The sequence below is a fragment of the Alternaria atra genome (assembly GCF_907166805.1).
Source record: "Alternaria atra isolate CS162 genome assembly, contig: 20, whole genome shotgun sequence".
Lineage (NCBI taxonomy): Eukaryota > Fungi > Ascomycota > Dothideomycetes > Pleosporales > Pleosporaceae > Alternaria > Alternaria atra.
In genome coordinates this window covers 134695-149279 of record NW_025091318.1, presented here as the reverse complement: position 1 = coordinate 149279, position 14585 = coordinate 134695, and the positions used below count along the sequence as shown (strand labels likewise).

The 14585-nt window shown below is 51.6% G+C and overlaps 5 protein-coding genes across 5 annotated transcripts; 3 read left to right on the top strand and 2 right to left on the bottom strand.

Moving 5' to 3' along the window:
• Positions 1-468: 468 nt before the first annotated feature.
• On the top strand, positions 469-1442 carry ALTATR162_LOCUS330 (uncharacterized protein; the record flags this gene model as incomplete). The annotated part of the gene is made up of 3 exons (XM_043307923.1): positions 469-578; positions 628-1151; positions 1204-1442. 3 exons carry the CDS (start codon positions 469-471, stop codon positions 1440-1442), a joined length of 873 nt encoding a protein of 290 aa, XP_043163858.1.
• Positions 1443-1446: 4 nt separating this feature from the next.
• Positions 1447-2580, bottom strand: ALTATR162_LOCUS329 (uncharacterized protein; the record flags this gene model as incomplete). Its single annotated transcript, XM_043307922.1, has 2 exons — positions 1447-2165; positions 2214-2580. The coding sequence occupies 2 exons, from the start codon at positions 2578-2580 to the stop codon at positions 1447-1449; spliced, it is 1086 nt and encodes a 361-aa protein (XP_043163857.1).
• Positions 2581-4024: 1444 nt separating this feature from the next.
• ALTATR162_LOCUS328 (uncharacterized protein) lies at positions 4025-6238 on the top strand (the record flags this gene model as incomplete). Its single annotated transcript, XM_043307921.1, has 4 exons — positions 4025-4127; positions 4186-4955; positions 5014-5844; positions 5894-6238. The coding sequence occupies 4 exons, from the start codon at positions 4025-4027 to the stop codon at positions 6236-6238; spliced, it is 2049 nt and encodes a 682-aa protein (XP_043163856.1).
• A 391-nt stretch (positions 6239-6629) lies between these two features.
• On the bottom strand, positions 6630-7782 carry ALTATR162_LOCUS327 (uncharacterized protein; the record flags this gene model as incomplete). Its single annotated transcript, XM_043307920.1, has 3 exons — positions 6630-6672; positions 6724-6909; positions 6962-7782. 3 exons carry the CDS (start codon positions 7780-7782, stop codon positions 6630-6632), a joined length of 1050 nt encoding a protein of 349 aa, XP_043163855.1.
• Positions 7783-8618: 836 nt separating this feature from the next.
• On the top strand, positions 8619-14387 carry ALTATR162_LOCUS326 (uncharacterized protein; the record flags this gene model as incomplete). The annotated part of the gene is made up of 4 exons (XM_043307919.1): positions 8619-9242; positions 10859-10890; positions 10944-14055; positions 14106-14387. The coding sequence occupies 4 exons, from the start codon at positions 8619-8621 to the stop codon at positions 14385-14387; spliced, it is 4050 nt and encodes a 1349-aa protein (XP_043163854.1).
• Positions 14388-14585: the final 198 nt, after the last annotated feature.

The following is a 14585-nucleotide window of genomic DNA, read 5'->3' as shown; positions in this document are numbered from 1 at the left end:
ATGATTCATCCCCATATTGTATTCTTTGCAGATCATGCGAGCCTTGTTTGGGAACTGCACCTGATGTGAAGCCTTCTTCGGCACCCATAGCAACCCTATCAAAGTCTAACGACAGTTCGACCAGTAGCATTGATGTATCGTGTTTCATACCGGCAGTCGCAAAGTGATGAACATGGAGTGCAGGGGTGTAGAAATATGCGGGTAATCCGCGAAAATGCTTGGTATGAAGCTTGATTGCGAGCACCTTGCTCTTTACCCGGAGCTACCTAACAACCTACTTTGACAAACATCGTACTTCATGTGGCGCAACAGTAATCGGAGTATACGAGACGACAAAAACAACTCGAGTTCCACGAATAACAGTCGACCCCACTTTATCGATGCGGAGAACCTGAGCATGAATGAATATTTAGCCATCAGACTCAAGCATGAAACTCTCCAACTCTGACTATCATCAACTCACTCAGAATGCATATCCAAACCCTGGCTGCAAGCCTCGCACTCGTGTCAGGCGCTCTCGCTGCGCAATTGACGCAGGTCTCGAACTATGGTGGTAGTGCGCGAGCGAAGCCTGGCATGTACGTAGTAACCACCCTTCTCTTACATACAGCTAACACGACACCAAAGGTGGGTATATGTACCCGACCAAGTCAAGAGTGACGCACTGGTCGTAGCAATTCACTCGTGCCAATCATCGGCGCAGAAGTACTTTCAAAACTCCCTGATTCCATGGAAGAAAGGATCGGACACGAAAGGTTACGTGACAGTATGGCCAAGCTCGACGACTGAGTGCTGGGATGTGTCCAGCAAGGCTTCACTGTCGCATAACGGTGGCGGCGATTCGAATGCCATTGCGAACATGATCACATATGCGATTGACAAGTACAAGATTGATCCCAAGAAAGTCTTCGTTACGGGTGGTTCCTCTGTCGGCATGATGAGCAACGTCCTCGCCGCCACTTACCCCGAGCTCATCAGCGCAGTGTCGCTGTACTCTGGTGTACCGGCTGGGTGTTTCGTCTCCGCCTCCGGAGCAGCGGCAGCATGGAACAACACATGCTCTGGCGGACAGTCTATCTCCACTGCGCAACACTGGGGCGATGTAGTTCGAGGAATGTATCCAGGGTACAACGGAACACGACCGCGCATGCGTAAGTTCCGAACTATATACTGCGCTTGTAGACCATGAACTGACTCCTTCAGAATTCTGGCATGGCTCTGTAGACGGAACGCTTAGTCCCAAGAACTACGACGAGACGTTGAAGCAATGGACCAATGTGTTTGGCGTCAGTACTACACCAACAAGCTCAAAGAAGGATACACCAGAGAAGAACTATCGCACTGACGACTTCGGCCCGAGCGTCGAGGGTATCTGGGCAGTGGGTGTAGGACATAGCGTTCCCTCGCATTTGACAGTATCGGAAGCCTGGTTTGGCTTGTAATCAATCAGCGACTTTCACTCCCTCGATGTCCTTCCGTTGGTACTTCCAGCGTATCTCGCCGTTTCGGTGGTCGAGAAGGACTAGTTTCGGGACGTGAAGACCCTGGGATGGGTGGAGATGAACTTCCTTCAAGTCCTGTTGTAGACCTAATGCTTGCCGCATATACGCTGTTCTCCCGTTCTTCGCGAAGATGACTGTATGTGCGGCTAATCTCTACTAGACGGGCGTTGCGCAGAATCTCACCGGGGACTTCTGGAAAATCCTTGGTATTCTTGTCATTGTGGCCATGATCTGGGGCGAGCTTCTCGTGTGCTGCGTCACCGAGGTAGTTCCCAGCTGACGTGAACCACTTGCGCACACGATTTCTGCCAGCTGTCGGCTGATCAGATCGGTGATCATCTTGCTGATTTTCACAAGAGAAAGAACTGGCAGGGACGCGTTCAGATTCCGGATACGTGATAGTCGGAGTCAACTCGATAGCATTAGGTGACTCTGAGCCTATGCCCAGGCCATCCCCTGCCGTTCTTCCCGAGCTATAATACACAGGCGATGGACGTCGAGGAGAAGGTTGTCGCTCGCTACTCCGGCTGGGACGTGATGAACCCGAATTCTCGAAAGGATCCGGAGACTTCCTTCTGGGGACGTCATCGTCATCAGTTGACCACAGTATATATAGAGAACCAAGTGCAGCCAGAATTGTTCCTGCTATGGGTGACCATTGGCCTAAAGATCATGTCAGAAATGGACATGGCGCTGCGACCGTATACTCACCAATGGAAGCCATGGGCTCAGTCATATGCGATACCTGTGAACTAAAGAAGTTCGCTTCACCAACCCCGATGATTGTGATGATCACACCACCAAACAACGGAATTTCGATGACGCTCAAGAACTTTCTCACAACATTGTTGATGCCTTTCAGCTCCCCAACGGTCATGTTCGCACCCTCAATTCGAGCGTTAAGATGCTCACCATGCCGTCGTCTTTTCCAGTTGATCTCGAGGATCTTGTCCCAAGTGAAGATTAGAGACAGTATCGCGGGGATGCAAAATCCGGCAGAAAGTAGCATGGCAGCGTTGAAGGTCAAGATGCGCGGCACGGGAATGACATAGACGTCGGCAGCGGATCCACCCCGCATAGGAGATCTCGGACCCTCGCTTTCGGAGCACGTCAGATTACATCTAGCATGTTCGTATGGAAAGTTGGCGGCGCCGAGAAATGGGTTTCCATCATCGTCGCTACTGCAGGCCGTTGGAGTAACCCTGTAAAATTCTACGCAGAGGGCCAATAGCCCCATTAATATCAATATTGTCCAGAGAAATATGATGTTGCGCCCTGGAGACTGAAAGTAGGTTCGCGACAGCCTCACAGTAAGCGGTGCTGCTAAGATTCCAATCGCGCAGAATTGAAAAGCCTGCACAGGCGAAGACATGAAATTAGTGTATGTCGCACGTGTATCTTGTACACCAGGAACTTACTCCGTATATATCCATATCGACCCCGCCTGTATGGTTCGTCGTTAGATTTGTGCTTCTTGGATCTTCTTGGTGGCTGTTGTACTGACCATTCGTATGCGCCGAAGCGAGCACGATGGCTTGGAGGGCAGAAATGGCCGGCAGAATCAAGACGGCGGCTAGGCAAGTATTTCGCAGCCATTCTGCCTTGCGGAAAGTTACACATGCGGCAACGAGGATATAATACAGGATCTGTGTTCATGCATCAGTTATCTAATAGGTCCATACCCGTTCAACATGAATATGCCAGTATGGGGGTGTACTAACACGTGATCCTGCGCCATAGTTGGATGAAATTGGCCAGGCACAAACGACTTGTAGCGGAGGGCTGGACATTGTAGCTGTTGAAGTAGGTATCGCAACACTATGCGTCGCAAATTTGGAGAACGCCTGAGTTTCCGACATGCTCACATAGTACGAGCAAAGACGGGTGAGATGAAGACATCACCGAGTGTGCCGTCGCAAAGGGAGAGCAGCGGCATAGGTATTGTGCAGTGCGCAAATGGGTGCGACTCCGGTCAGTAAGGCGTCCCATGTAGAGCGTAGATCTCCAATACTCTGGGGTAATGCAGGCCACCGGTGAACTATATGGCTTTCGCCTGGAGCAGATGCATAAGGCGAGAGGCTGAGTAGATGGCATGACCTGCCAACGACTGGACCCTTTTCTGGATACGGGAGGCGCTGCTTGCTAGCGGCCCAACCGGCGCCGAGTTGCCATCATCTTGTCGTGCCGGGCTGCAAGCCATTTTTGACACCGCCCCATCTGACTGCATATAACAAAAACAATACAAAGAGCCTCACTTGCCTGCCGCCATGACCACGTCGCGCGTCATCCTTCACATGGCACAAGCAATTTCTCGGCATCGGTACTGATCCTCACCGTCGCGCCTAAGGTCCAGGCACCGGCTCACAGATCGCCTGTAACGTCTAGCGTATACATGCACTCTTCAATCGGGCCTTACCAAAAGCCTGATTTGGCGCATTTTAACCGTCAATATACCTACTGGAAAGTTTCTGCCCCAAAAGCAATCTGCGGTGCTGTTTTCAAGCATTGCCACAAGGCGCGACATGATCTCTCAGCGTGCCACCCAATCGGAAAGGCCAGACCTTGATACCAGCAAGATCAAAGAATGGCGCTCTATAGTGACACTGATTGTCTTTGTTTTGACGAGTAAGTAGAATGTGCGTACTGGTATTGCGGACCATCAACTAACACTTGACGCCTACAGATATCAATGTTCTATTCCCTTTCCACATACCTATATACATCCCGCGGATATTATGGACCCCATTCCTCAAAACCGCGAGTGCGTTGCGCATCATCCCACCACCGCAACACCCAACTAGGGTCCGGAATGGTAGACCTGGACCTCTTGTGCGGTTCGACTTTCCAATGAACTTCATTACGGCTCCTCTGGTGGCAGATCTCTTTCTGCTCGCTATCCTTGCTATTGGCGCTAAGGAAGTAAGAGGCGGCACTCTCGGCGATCAGGGTATCGTGCCATACGATATCATGCTCTTTTTCCTCTCCCTTGCCTACATTGCCATCTCTGTTGACGCTTCCGGTCTCATCAGATGGCTAGCCTTCAAGGTTCTGCAGAAAGGAGGGAAAGTGGGCCACAGGCTGTTCTTCTACCTGTATACCTTCTTCTTCCTTCTCACAGCTTTCATCGGTAACGATCCGGTTATCCTATCGGGTACAGCCTTCCTGTCGTACATGACACGCGTATCAAGCAATATCAAGCATCCGAGAGCGTGGATATTCACGCAGTTCTCAGTCGCAAACATCGCATCGGCAATACTGGTGTCTTCAAACCCCACCAACCTTGTCCTGGCAGGCGCATTTGGGATCACATTCATCAAGTACACGGCAAATATCATTGTGCCAGTTCTTGTCACAGGAATTGTGTTGTATCCTTTCTTACTATACATCATCTTCCATGACGAATCTTTGATCCCTGCATCCATCAAGATGGAAGATCTTCCTGATGAGCTCAAAGTAAGCATCCCGAGAAAGAGGCGCATTGTGCATATGCTGATCCAGCTCTGTTCAATAGAACAAGAAGCCAATCAACCCCAATATCCCCTTCGCCAAAGGTGGACTAGACGAGAACGAGAGCGACCCCAGCAGCAGCGACGACGAACAGGAGAAGAAGATGTCCCTCGAAGAAGTTCTAAACCCCTTCTTGGACAGGAAAGGCGCCATGTTCGGAGCGGCAATTATGGCAGCTACACTTATAACCGTCTTGGCAATCAATGCCGCTTCTCAAGGGTCGCACGAACGCCCGGTGTTCTGGGTCACGTTACCTGCTGCATTCGTCATGCTCATTTTCGATCTCACAATGGGGTGGCTTGGCAGAGCAGAGACGCGGAAGATCGCTCACGAGGGCCGGCGAAGAGCTGAGACTACACTTGCTGAAAGAGCCGAAACAAGAAGGAAGTCTGTTACACAAGAAGATTTGGACGCAATCACCCCTCAAATAGCTCCGGAAACTGTCCGGAACTCCGATGAGAAGCCGCAATCATTTCCCGAAGCCTCCAGTCACATATTGAGTGGGCGAACGCGAGAGATGACGGGGACTGAACTTGTATCACAGGAGGAGAAAAAGTTGGAGCCAAGCGAGAAGCCGATGCCAACTACTCTAGCGTCAATCGTCGCAGACTCATATAGATGGGCACAGGAGACCTTTCCGACAACCATGACTGTCTTCCACCACCTCCCTTTGGCCCTGGTCCCTTTCGCATTCTGCATGTTTGTTCTGGTTCAGGCTCTGGTCACCAAGGGCTGGGTTCCGGTTTTCGCCCATGCGTGGGACCATTGGGTTGAGAAGACTGGGACGGTTGGTGCGATCGGCGGTATGGGCTTTGTCTCAGTAATACTGTGCAATGTGAGACCGCGCGATCATCACTACAAGACAACAGCTAACATCATGATAGTTCGCTGGTACCAACATCGGCACCACAATCCTCATTTCCAGAGTAATCCAGGCGTGGGAAGAAATCCACCGTCAAAACGGCAATCCGATTTCCGATCGAACCTTTTGGGGCACGATATACAGCATGGCCATTGGCGTCAATTATGGTGCTTTCAGTCTGGCCTTCAGCGCATCGCTGGCTGGCATGCTGTGGCGCGATATTCTAGGCAGAAAGCACATCCATGTTGGCGGTCTGGAGTTTGCACGCGTCAATTTGCCTATCATTGCAATTACCATGCTCGTCGGTCTTGTTGTTCTCGTTGGCGAGATCTACATCATGAGAACGGACGACCCGTATGATGCCTGACAAGCCGAAAGATGAGCGTAGCAGGCCAGTGTATATACTTGTCGAATACAATGAGAACTAAACAAATACATACACAAAAAAGAGCATGGCTGCGTCACCGATGCCTAGGGATTGAGTTGGATTGATTGCTTGAATAGTGCATCATCGGCGATCAATGCGACAAGTGTTGGTATGTGCATGCGACAAGCTGTCGTATAATCATGGATTGACATGAAACCCAAACATCGCAGTAACAACCACGAGCAATGCGAACGTGATCCTTGCTCAACGTCAACAGGCTTGGTCCTCTATCGTGACAATAACAACCGCGGTAGCGTGTCACTAGCGCGAACCCTCGTTTGCGCTACCTCACGCCTATCAACTCCATTGCTTTCCAAGCAGACACACGCAGCTACTCAGCTTCTACACCTGAGTACTCATTAGCCGAGGCCGACCTGTCCGGGTCAGTAATGAGTATCTTGAGACAGCTGTTGGCTATTGCTTACACTTTATAGGCTTCTCGCAGAAAACATTTCGGTTCAGACAGAGTAAGTTTTGCCCTGGAGTGGTTACGCGAGAAACAATAGCTAAACTCTGACGCAGGCTTGATCAGCTGATGAAGAAGGTCGAAAAGCTGGAGACCAGGCGAGCGGAAGTGGGCAGGAAATGTCACCAGTTCAGCCGCATCATCACTAAGAAGTTATGTTATAACTTTGTCGACTCCATCACACGCACACAAAGTACTTTTCTTGCAACGCGTCATGCAAACTCCCAAAGACACCCCCATGCCACGTCCTAAAATCCTCCCATTCCTCTTTTGGCATACACTTTGCCATCATGTTAATCCACCCACCCACAATCAAATCCGCGTAGTTGGCTTTCTCACCCTCAAGAAATGGGCCCTCGTCATGAACCGTAAACAAGTCCGCCAGTGACTTGAGCGCCGCCTTGAACGCCACTTTGAGCTGCTCCCTAGCTTCTCCCTGAATGCATATACTCTCCCAAGACTCCAAGTGCGCACGCTGACACATCTGCGCCTTCACAGCCTCCGCAGTCTCTGGATTAAAAGGCATGTATTGAGCGACAAGCACCACATGCGAGGAAAAGGTCGCGTCGACATGGGTGTTGAACTTTGCATATGCCTCGTTCTTCGCACCTTCGTTTAGTGTAAGTGGGGCGAAGAACATAGTATCCTTGTTTGGGCTCTCATAATCAAGCCCCGTGTGAGTGGAATCCTGAGGGAAGAGGCAGCCACCAGAGTTGGGGAACGTGTCCTCGAGGTAGTTGGCGATGTCGAAACTGTCTCCAATGACCTTGTCGTCTGCGGATGGGTCTTGCAGCATGGGTAGGGTATGGAAGTCAGAGCCATCGTCTAGCTTACGCGTGGCTGGGCAGTTGAGCCCCTTGCGGACGGTGGAGATGTCGAGTAAGTCGACGAATGTTGTTTTAAAGGGTACACGCTTGAAACCGAGGGCGAGACGGGCTTTGGAGGGGTTGGGTGCGTAGGAGCGGGGTTGAATTACCGAGGAGATATCGTAGAAGACTAGAGGATTTGAGTCTGTCATCTTGGATGTGGTAGTAGCTAGTGAGAGCGAAGATTTGATTTGCTGTAGAGACGAGCAGACGGATCAATGAGGTCGAGCTTAATAGCTGTTATGGTAAAAGGGAAGCAAATATGACACATGTAGATTTATGTATGGTAAGAATACGAATGCTTGGCGGGTTGCGGGGTGAGGCTGAGCATCGAAAATGGTAGCAACTTTAGGGTTGCACCTGCTGCTACAGCTGCCTGCATCTTACCGAATCAGACTAGTGATGCAGTGTGGGTATGGCTGCTACAGGTATGAGCCATTTTGACGAGACAGTAGTCGTGGCGTCAAAACCAAGGGATGTCAGTAGCTCCTACAGTTGGAAGGCTAGAATTCGAAGGGCAAGATCGTGTTCGCAAGTCCGAGGTCTTAGCTGGTGTGCATTGAGCTGGTAGTTCTTGATGATACCTCGAACAAGGCACGGGCGCACGGGCCAGACGCTAGCTGTCAGTGAGGAAAGAAGGATCTCGCTCTTACATGATCATTACACGCGACAAACCTCTCAATAACGTTTCACGCGTCTGCATTCCATAGAATTCATGTTGCGATAAGGATACGCCATACATGATCGTTTGTATGGCGTGTAATGGGCGGTGTTTGCACGATCGGCCAAGTACACGCGTGTAGCGATGACTAACACAGTCATTGGACAGGCTCGGCGCCAGTCTCGTCCTAGTCTTGTTCTGGTCATAAGCCAACGGCCTGCTCACATGCGCAGTGAGTGTCGCATTCCATACGAGTGCAATGCATCCAGCGAGGGTATATATGCCGGCGCCTTTTGACTAGCAGTAGACAAGACGGCCAAATGCACAATGTCCGCTACACTGCACGCAGACACTCGCGACTTCTTAGACGTCGCACACGACGACGAGCTTCCGGGTTACGACGAGGCTGTGACAGCTCCTGCCTACGATAACGGCGCTTACGACGAACCCCTCATCATCTACCGCCTTCGCCAGTATGATCGCAAGATACAAATACTCGCTGCTTACGATGCGCCGGTCGCCTCGTCATACAGAATCACAACAAACAGCTTCCGCGTCTTCTCCAAGAAGCCAGAAATGGAAGTGCTTTATACATCCCAGGATATGCGCCAGCGCAATATAGCTGCTCTATTCTACGACAATGACGGAGGGTTCCCGTGGCGGCCGCGCGCGCATTTCGATTACACTTCGGAGGATGGCTTGCGTACGAGGTATAATATGGAGTCGCTGAACTTTGAGGATTGGAGTCTCGCAGTTGGAGACAAGACATACAACTGGACATTAGAAATGCGACCGATCGCATTGAGTCTGCGCGAGAAAGGCTCTAACAGGGTCATTGCGCGTTTTACGTTTTCAGACAAAGGTGTATTGGCACTGAGAGGCGCTGAGGTCGGTGACTTGACTGTATTTCGAGACGGACTAACAATGGCGCCGGGTGGGATTGATCAAGTCGTATGTGGCACCATGGTTGTCGTCACCTTCTTCAAAAGAATGGGCAGGAACTACACGAACCCGAGGATGGATGGGCCGTCGAGGGTGGGCTCTGTAACAGGAGACATGCAGCTGCCGTCGTTGCATCGGGGCTCGACAGCAGGCTATTCAACCGTGGGCAATTGGGCGGGATAATGCATATAGTTGATGATTGGGTATAACGTACATGTATTTCTAGACGTGAAACATGCGAAAGTGGCACATTGCTGTGCTTATGCCACGTGTGGAAGGACCGAGAAGGACCCTAAAGACTGGAGATATGTCGATCTGCGGCAACGTCTACTAGGCGGGTGGTTTGAGTGGCGGCATCACAAGACTAGAATTTGGGCTTTGACAGCGCACTACTCGAGACAGCGGCGCGGACCGTTGAAACGACTGTTAGCAACCATCTAAGAGCCGTTGACATTTGGGAGTTTGAAAAGTGACGTTTGTTTGTTCATGTCAACGCATGCCAGACTTTGCCTCGGCGGCAACACGAGACGCATCAGCCCCTAGGTGAGCCCGACTGGGGTGGAAGTCTGGATCGCAGCGAATCCAGTAAATCTGCCGATCAAAAGAGTAAGTGGAGACGAGCCCGTCAAAGATGACAAGGCCACCCCCGCTTGCCAAGTGGCTCGAACTCGTGTTTGCTGGTGGGGAGTCAATCCGACCCAAGGCCGGGAATCACGCTCTTAAAACAACATGGCTTGGTGCTGCAGTCAAGGCGATACTGAGTGTGGCTGGAGGCAATGCGTGTCCAGATTGCACTGCTTTCTGGCAGTGTAATTTGCTCAGTCTATGCAGCGGGATGCTGGCAAGCTGTGGCGAACCCAAGCCGGCGCCTGGGCCTGGAGCTACCAGCCCATGTTCAACGGTAGACGACTCTAACCCAAAGGAACCGACTACCAATCTCTCGCCGGATGGTCCGCCCTCTATCCTTTTCCACCACAGTGGACGCGACCTGCACTGAGCCCTCCCAAGCTGAGACGCTCCGCTGCCACTCGTCCACGTCTCAAGCCCGTCTGCTAGAGCACCAGCTCGTCCTCTCTTTTCGCGTTATTGCTGCTCACAACAATCGTACGGTTCCTGCTGCGAAAAGCAATATATACCCTGCAGACCCGAAAACCGAGCCCGTCTTGCTGCTTCGGGCGTAGTAGCCTCTACCGTGCATTCACTCCACCTCGCCTGCCCTCTGCGACTCGCACCCCAGGTTGCATCGAGATCTTCCTCTGATCGTCCACGGTACCAAGAAAATCTCCGTCGATAGCCCACTGCGAGGAATGGGATACGCACATCCCGCACACTCCCCCGACTAGATCCGTCGTTCGCGTCTGTCAGCTTGCCGGTACCGCTGTGACATTCACTCCGGTTGCGTATTCTCTCGCTATTGCCGGGTTGCGTTGCTCCCCTCAACAGCACGTCGGAAGAATAGCCTGCGACCCCTCGCAGAGTTATGGTCAAGATGCGGATTCCCATCCGTGAGCAGTTGGGATGTCTGGTTCTGCTGGCTTCGATGATAGGGTTGGCTGTGATAGCCGTCGCAACATGGGTACATACCAACACTGTATACTCTTCCATGCTGGTACTGACTTTGGCAGCTCACCAACCACAACTTCGTGTTGAACATACGGTACATCCTTTGCTTCTTCATCTTGTTGACGTACTGTGCTAATCGTCAACTAGCTCGACTCGCCTGACGCTGACAGCCTCATTAAAAGCCGCCCAACTCTCCTCGAATCTGGCTCTCATGCAGATCCTCACCCGGCAGGCTGCGAACCGCCTCTCGCCGCAGTCCGCCCTCAGTCGCTACTACACCGGAAATACATCAGAGGAGAACTGGTCCCGGGTCGAGGAAGACTACGATGCCATCTTCTCCGGTGACATGCGGACCCGTGTGGCTATCCAAGCCAAAATATACCCCTTCAACTCGTCCGATCGCTCTGTCTTCAGTCGCACCGCAAACAGCATGATGGACGTCGTGCTGCCCATACTCAAACCCGACGGACAGAATGCGACCCTAGGCGACACCGAGTACGGCTTCATCCCCGAACTCTACCCCAAGTTCTCTGTAGAGACTATCCCATACAATGAAACCGACAACATGTACAAGGCACACTACCAAGGCAGAACCATCGACAACACCAGTTACCTCTTGTCCGGGCCGTACCACGTGAACCAAACACTCAGCCTGGTCTCAGTTACCATACCCATCATCAACAACACGTCTAACATTGATACTCTAGGGTGGCTGACGGCTGTCTTGGATGCATCGCTCATCACCAATGTTGTCAACGCCATAGAGGGTCTTGACAAGAGTGGTCTTACCCTGCTTTTCGGCCCGAACAATGCCACTAATACCTTCCCTGCCGATTATTTATATGATGCTGTAAACCCTAGCGCTCCCGAGAACGTGGAGGTACGCTATCTTGCCCCACCAACGCAGCGAGCAAAAGTACAGAGGCATGGCCAATACGATACTGCTCTCAATCCGCCGCCATTCGACTGGACTCGATATCCCGCTGTACGGAAAGGCTTCACCAAGTCCACCGGTGCTACCAACAACGCAGGAAGCATCATCTCTACCCGAAACGAAGATGGCGACGACGTTGCTATTGGTTACGCTATTGTCAACAGTCCTATGGTCGATTGGATGGTCGTGGTAGAGCAGACTCACGATGAAGTCTGGGGACCTATCTACCATCTCCGCAACGTTATCATCGCATGTGTGTTTGGCACAATGGGCGCTATGTTAATCCTCACATTCCCTGTAGCCCACTTCTCCAGTCAGCCGATCCGAAGACTCCGAGACGCCACTAAGAAAACTGTAGCGCCCCACATGTTCGAGGATGATGACTTCAGCTCACAAAATGACGGTGCCAATGATGACTCGGAAGACGGGGCACTTGCCCGCAAAGAAGGCTTCTTTGGTCAGATCATTCATTACCGGAGAAACGCGAAACTCAACCGAGCAGAAAAGAAGGAAGCTGAAAGGCGAAGACAGTTCCGCATCCCAAGTAAAGTCAAGGACCGCAAGCACTTTATTCACGACGAACTCACAGACTTGACAACAACCTTCAACGAGATGACGGATGAGCTCATGATGCAGTATGAGAAGCTGGAAGAGAGGGTAGCACAAAGAACAGCGGAGCTCGAACAAAGCAAAAAGGCGGCAGAGGCGGCAAATGAAAGCAAGACATTGTTCATTGCCAACATCTCGCACGAGTTGAAAACGCCACTCAATGGTATTCTGGGCATGTGCGCAGTGTGCATGTCGGAAGACGATCCAATCAAGCTGAGGAGATCGCTAGGCATAATTTACAAGAGTGGAGATTTGCTACTTAACCTACTGACAGACCTCTTAACATTCAGCAAGAACCAGGTTGGCCAACAACTAAGTCTGGACGAGAAGGAGTTCCGGTTACGGGACATCAGCTCCCAAGTCTTGGCCATCTTCGAGAAGCAGGCTAAAGAGGGCGGTATCAAGCTTGCCGTTGAATTCGAGGGGCCATACGAGAACAACCTAGACGACAACGGACGACCCAACGAGTTACGCGATCTCGGACCTTTTGGACTAGGTCGGCTCAAAGATATGGTTTTGTACGGTGACCAGCACCGGATACTTCAAGTGGTCATCAACTTGGTATCAAACAGTCTCAAGTTCACACCTCAGGGTGGTTCTGTCACGCTCACTATCCGTTGTCCTGGAGAGGCCCATATGTCGGATAGTCGCAAGGCATCCCTACAATCACGGCAAAGCTCAACGCGCAACTCAAAAAACCGCATAAGAGCCTCTGCGTCGGAGGTAGGATCCGTTTCGGTTACCACACCAGACCCCAACTACGGTACTGCCAATGTCATCAACGTCATGGGCAAAGGGGACGCGTTCGCCCGCTACATGGCACAAGAGCGAGCCGCAACACCGCCACCCGGACGATGGTTGTCTTTCGAATTTGAGGTTGAAGACACAGGTCCCGGTATCCCCGATAATCTACATGCTAAGATCTTTGAGCCTTTCGTTCAGGGCGACTTGGGACTTAGCAAGAAATTTGGAGGCACCGGTCTCGGTCTGAGTATCTGCTCGCAACTCGCGGGCTTGATGAAGGGTACAATCGGTCTCAAGAGCGAGGTCGGTCACGGAAGTGTGTTCACTATGGTAATACCATTGAAGCATCTTACGAGTCGGGCCGACAGTACAGCAAGTTCAAGGAACGTCAACCTGGAAACCGGCACACCGCGCCGGAGTTTATCGATCGATGAGCCGCCACGAGGCCGCTCACATGACGACGCGCTTTCGGCCCGCTCGATACAATCCGCTACAAGTGGCCCGATCGGTACCGGGAACACCGCTGCTAGTGCTCCATCAGGACCAGTAGCATTCGACAGCGATAACCAACCCCGTCTTGTTGGTCTCAGTCAACCTTTCTTCGCTTCGAACACGCCATTAGAATCGCCAAACTCGCAGGTCGCGGCCATGAAGCGGGTGGAAGCTGAAGCAACAAAACGAGGAGACAAAGTCAAGGTGCTCGTTGCGGAGGACAACAAGACCAACCAAGAGGTCGTACTGCGCATGTTGAAGCTGGAAGATGTGTACGATGTGACTGTCGCGAAGGACGGTCAAGAAGCACTCGACAAGGTCATGGAGAGTATGGAACGTCAGGCTCCATATAATCTCATCTTCATGGACGTCCAAATGCCCAACCTGGATGGTCTGCAATCAACGCGACTCATCCGACAGTCTGGCTTCTCAGCTCCCATCGTCGCTCTGACAGCTTACGCGGAGGAGAGCAACGTGAAGGTATGTACACATTGTCTCATTCTAACAGCCCATATACTAACATGTCATAGGAATGCCTCGACTCAGGCATGGACTTCTTCCTCTCGAAACCCATCCGCCGACCCGCCCTTAAACACGTCCTCAAAACATACTGCCCCACGATCCCCGAAGAAGAGTCGGATACAACGCCTCCTAATAGCGCGATCCCCAAATCACAAACAAACGGCGCAGCAGTGAACCCGGTACCTTCAGCGAACACTACAGCGCCCTTTACCATCGTTTCGGGGACAAGTGATAATCGTCGTGCAGATGAATCGCCCGCTATATCACCCATGTCCTCGCCTGCGGCGTAGTGGCAGCAATGTTTACTGCCTCCACAACGCTATTGTCTGGTTTTCCCCAACTCTGTCTACGAAGCTCCTTGTTAATGTTCTACGCACGATACCACCTAATCGCTACTTTTCTAATCTTGTCGTTTTTCTGTTTCTACTTTTTTTTGCAAGCGGCAAATGTATATAGCAAGCATGGCGCTGGGCGGATTTCCTTTCTCA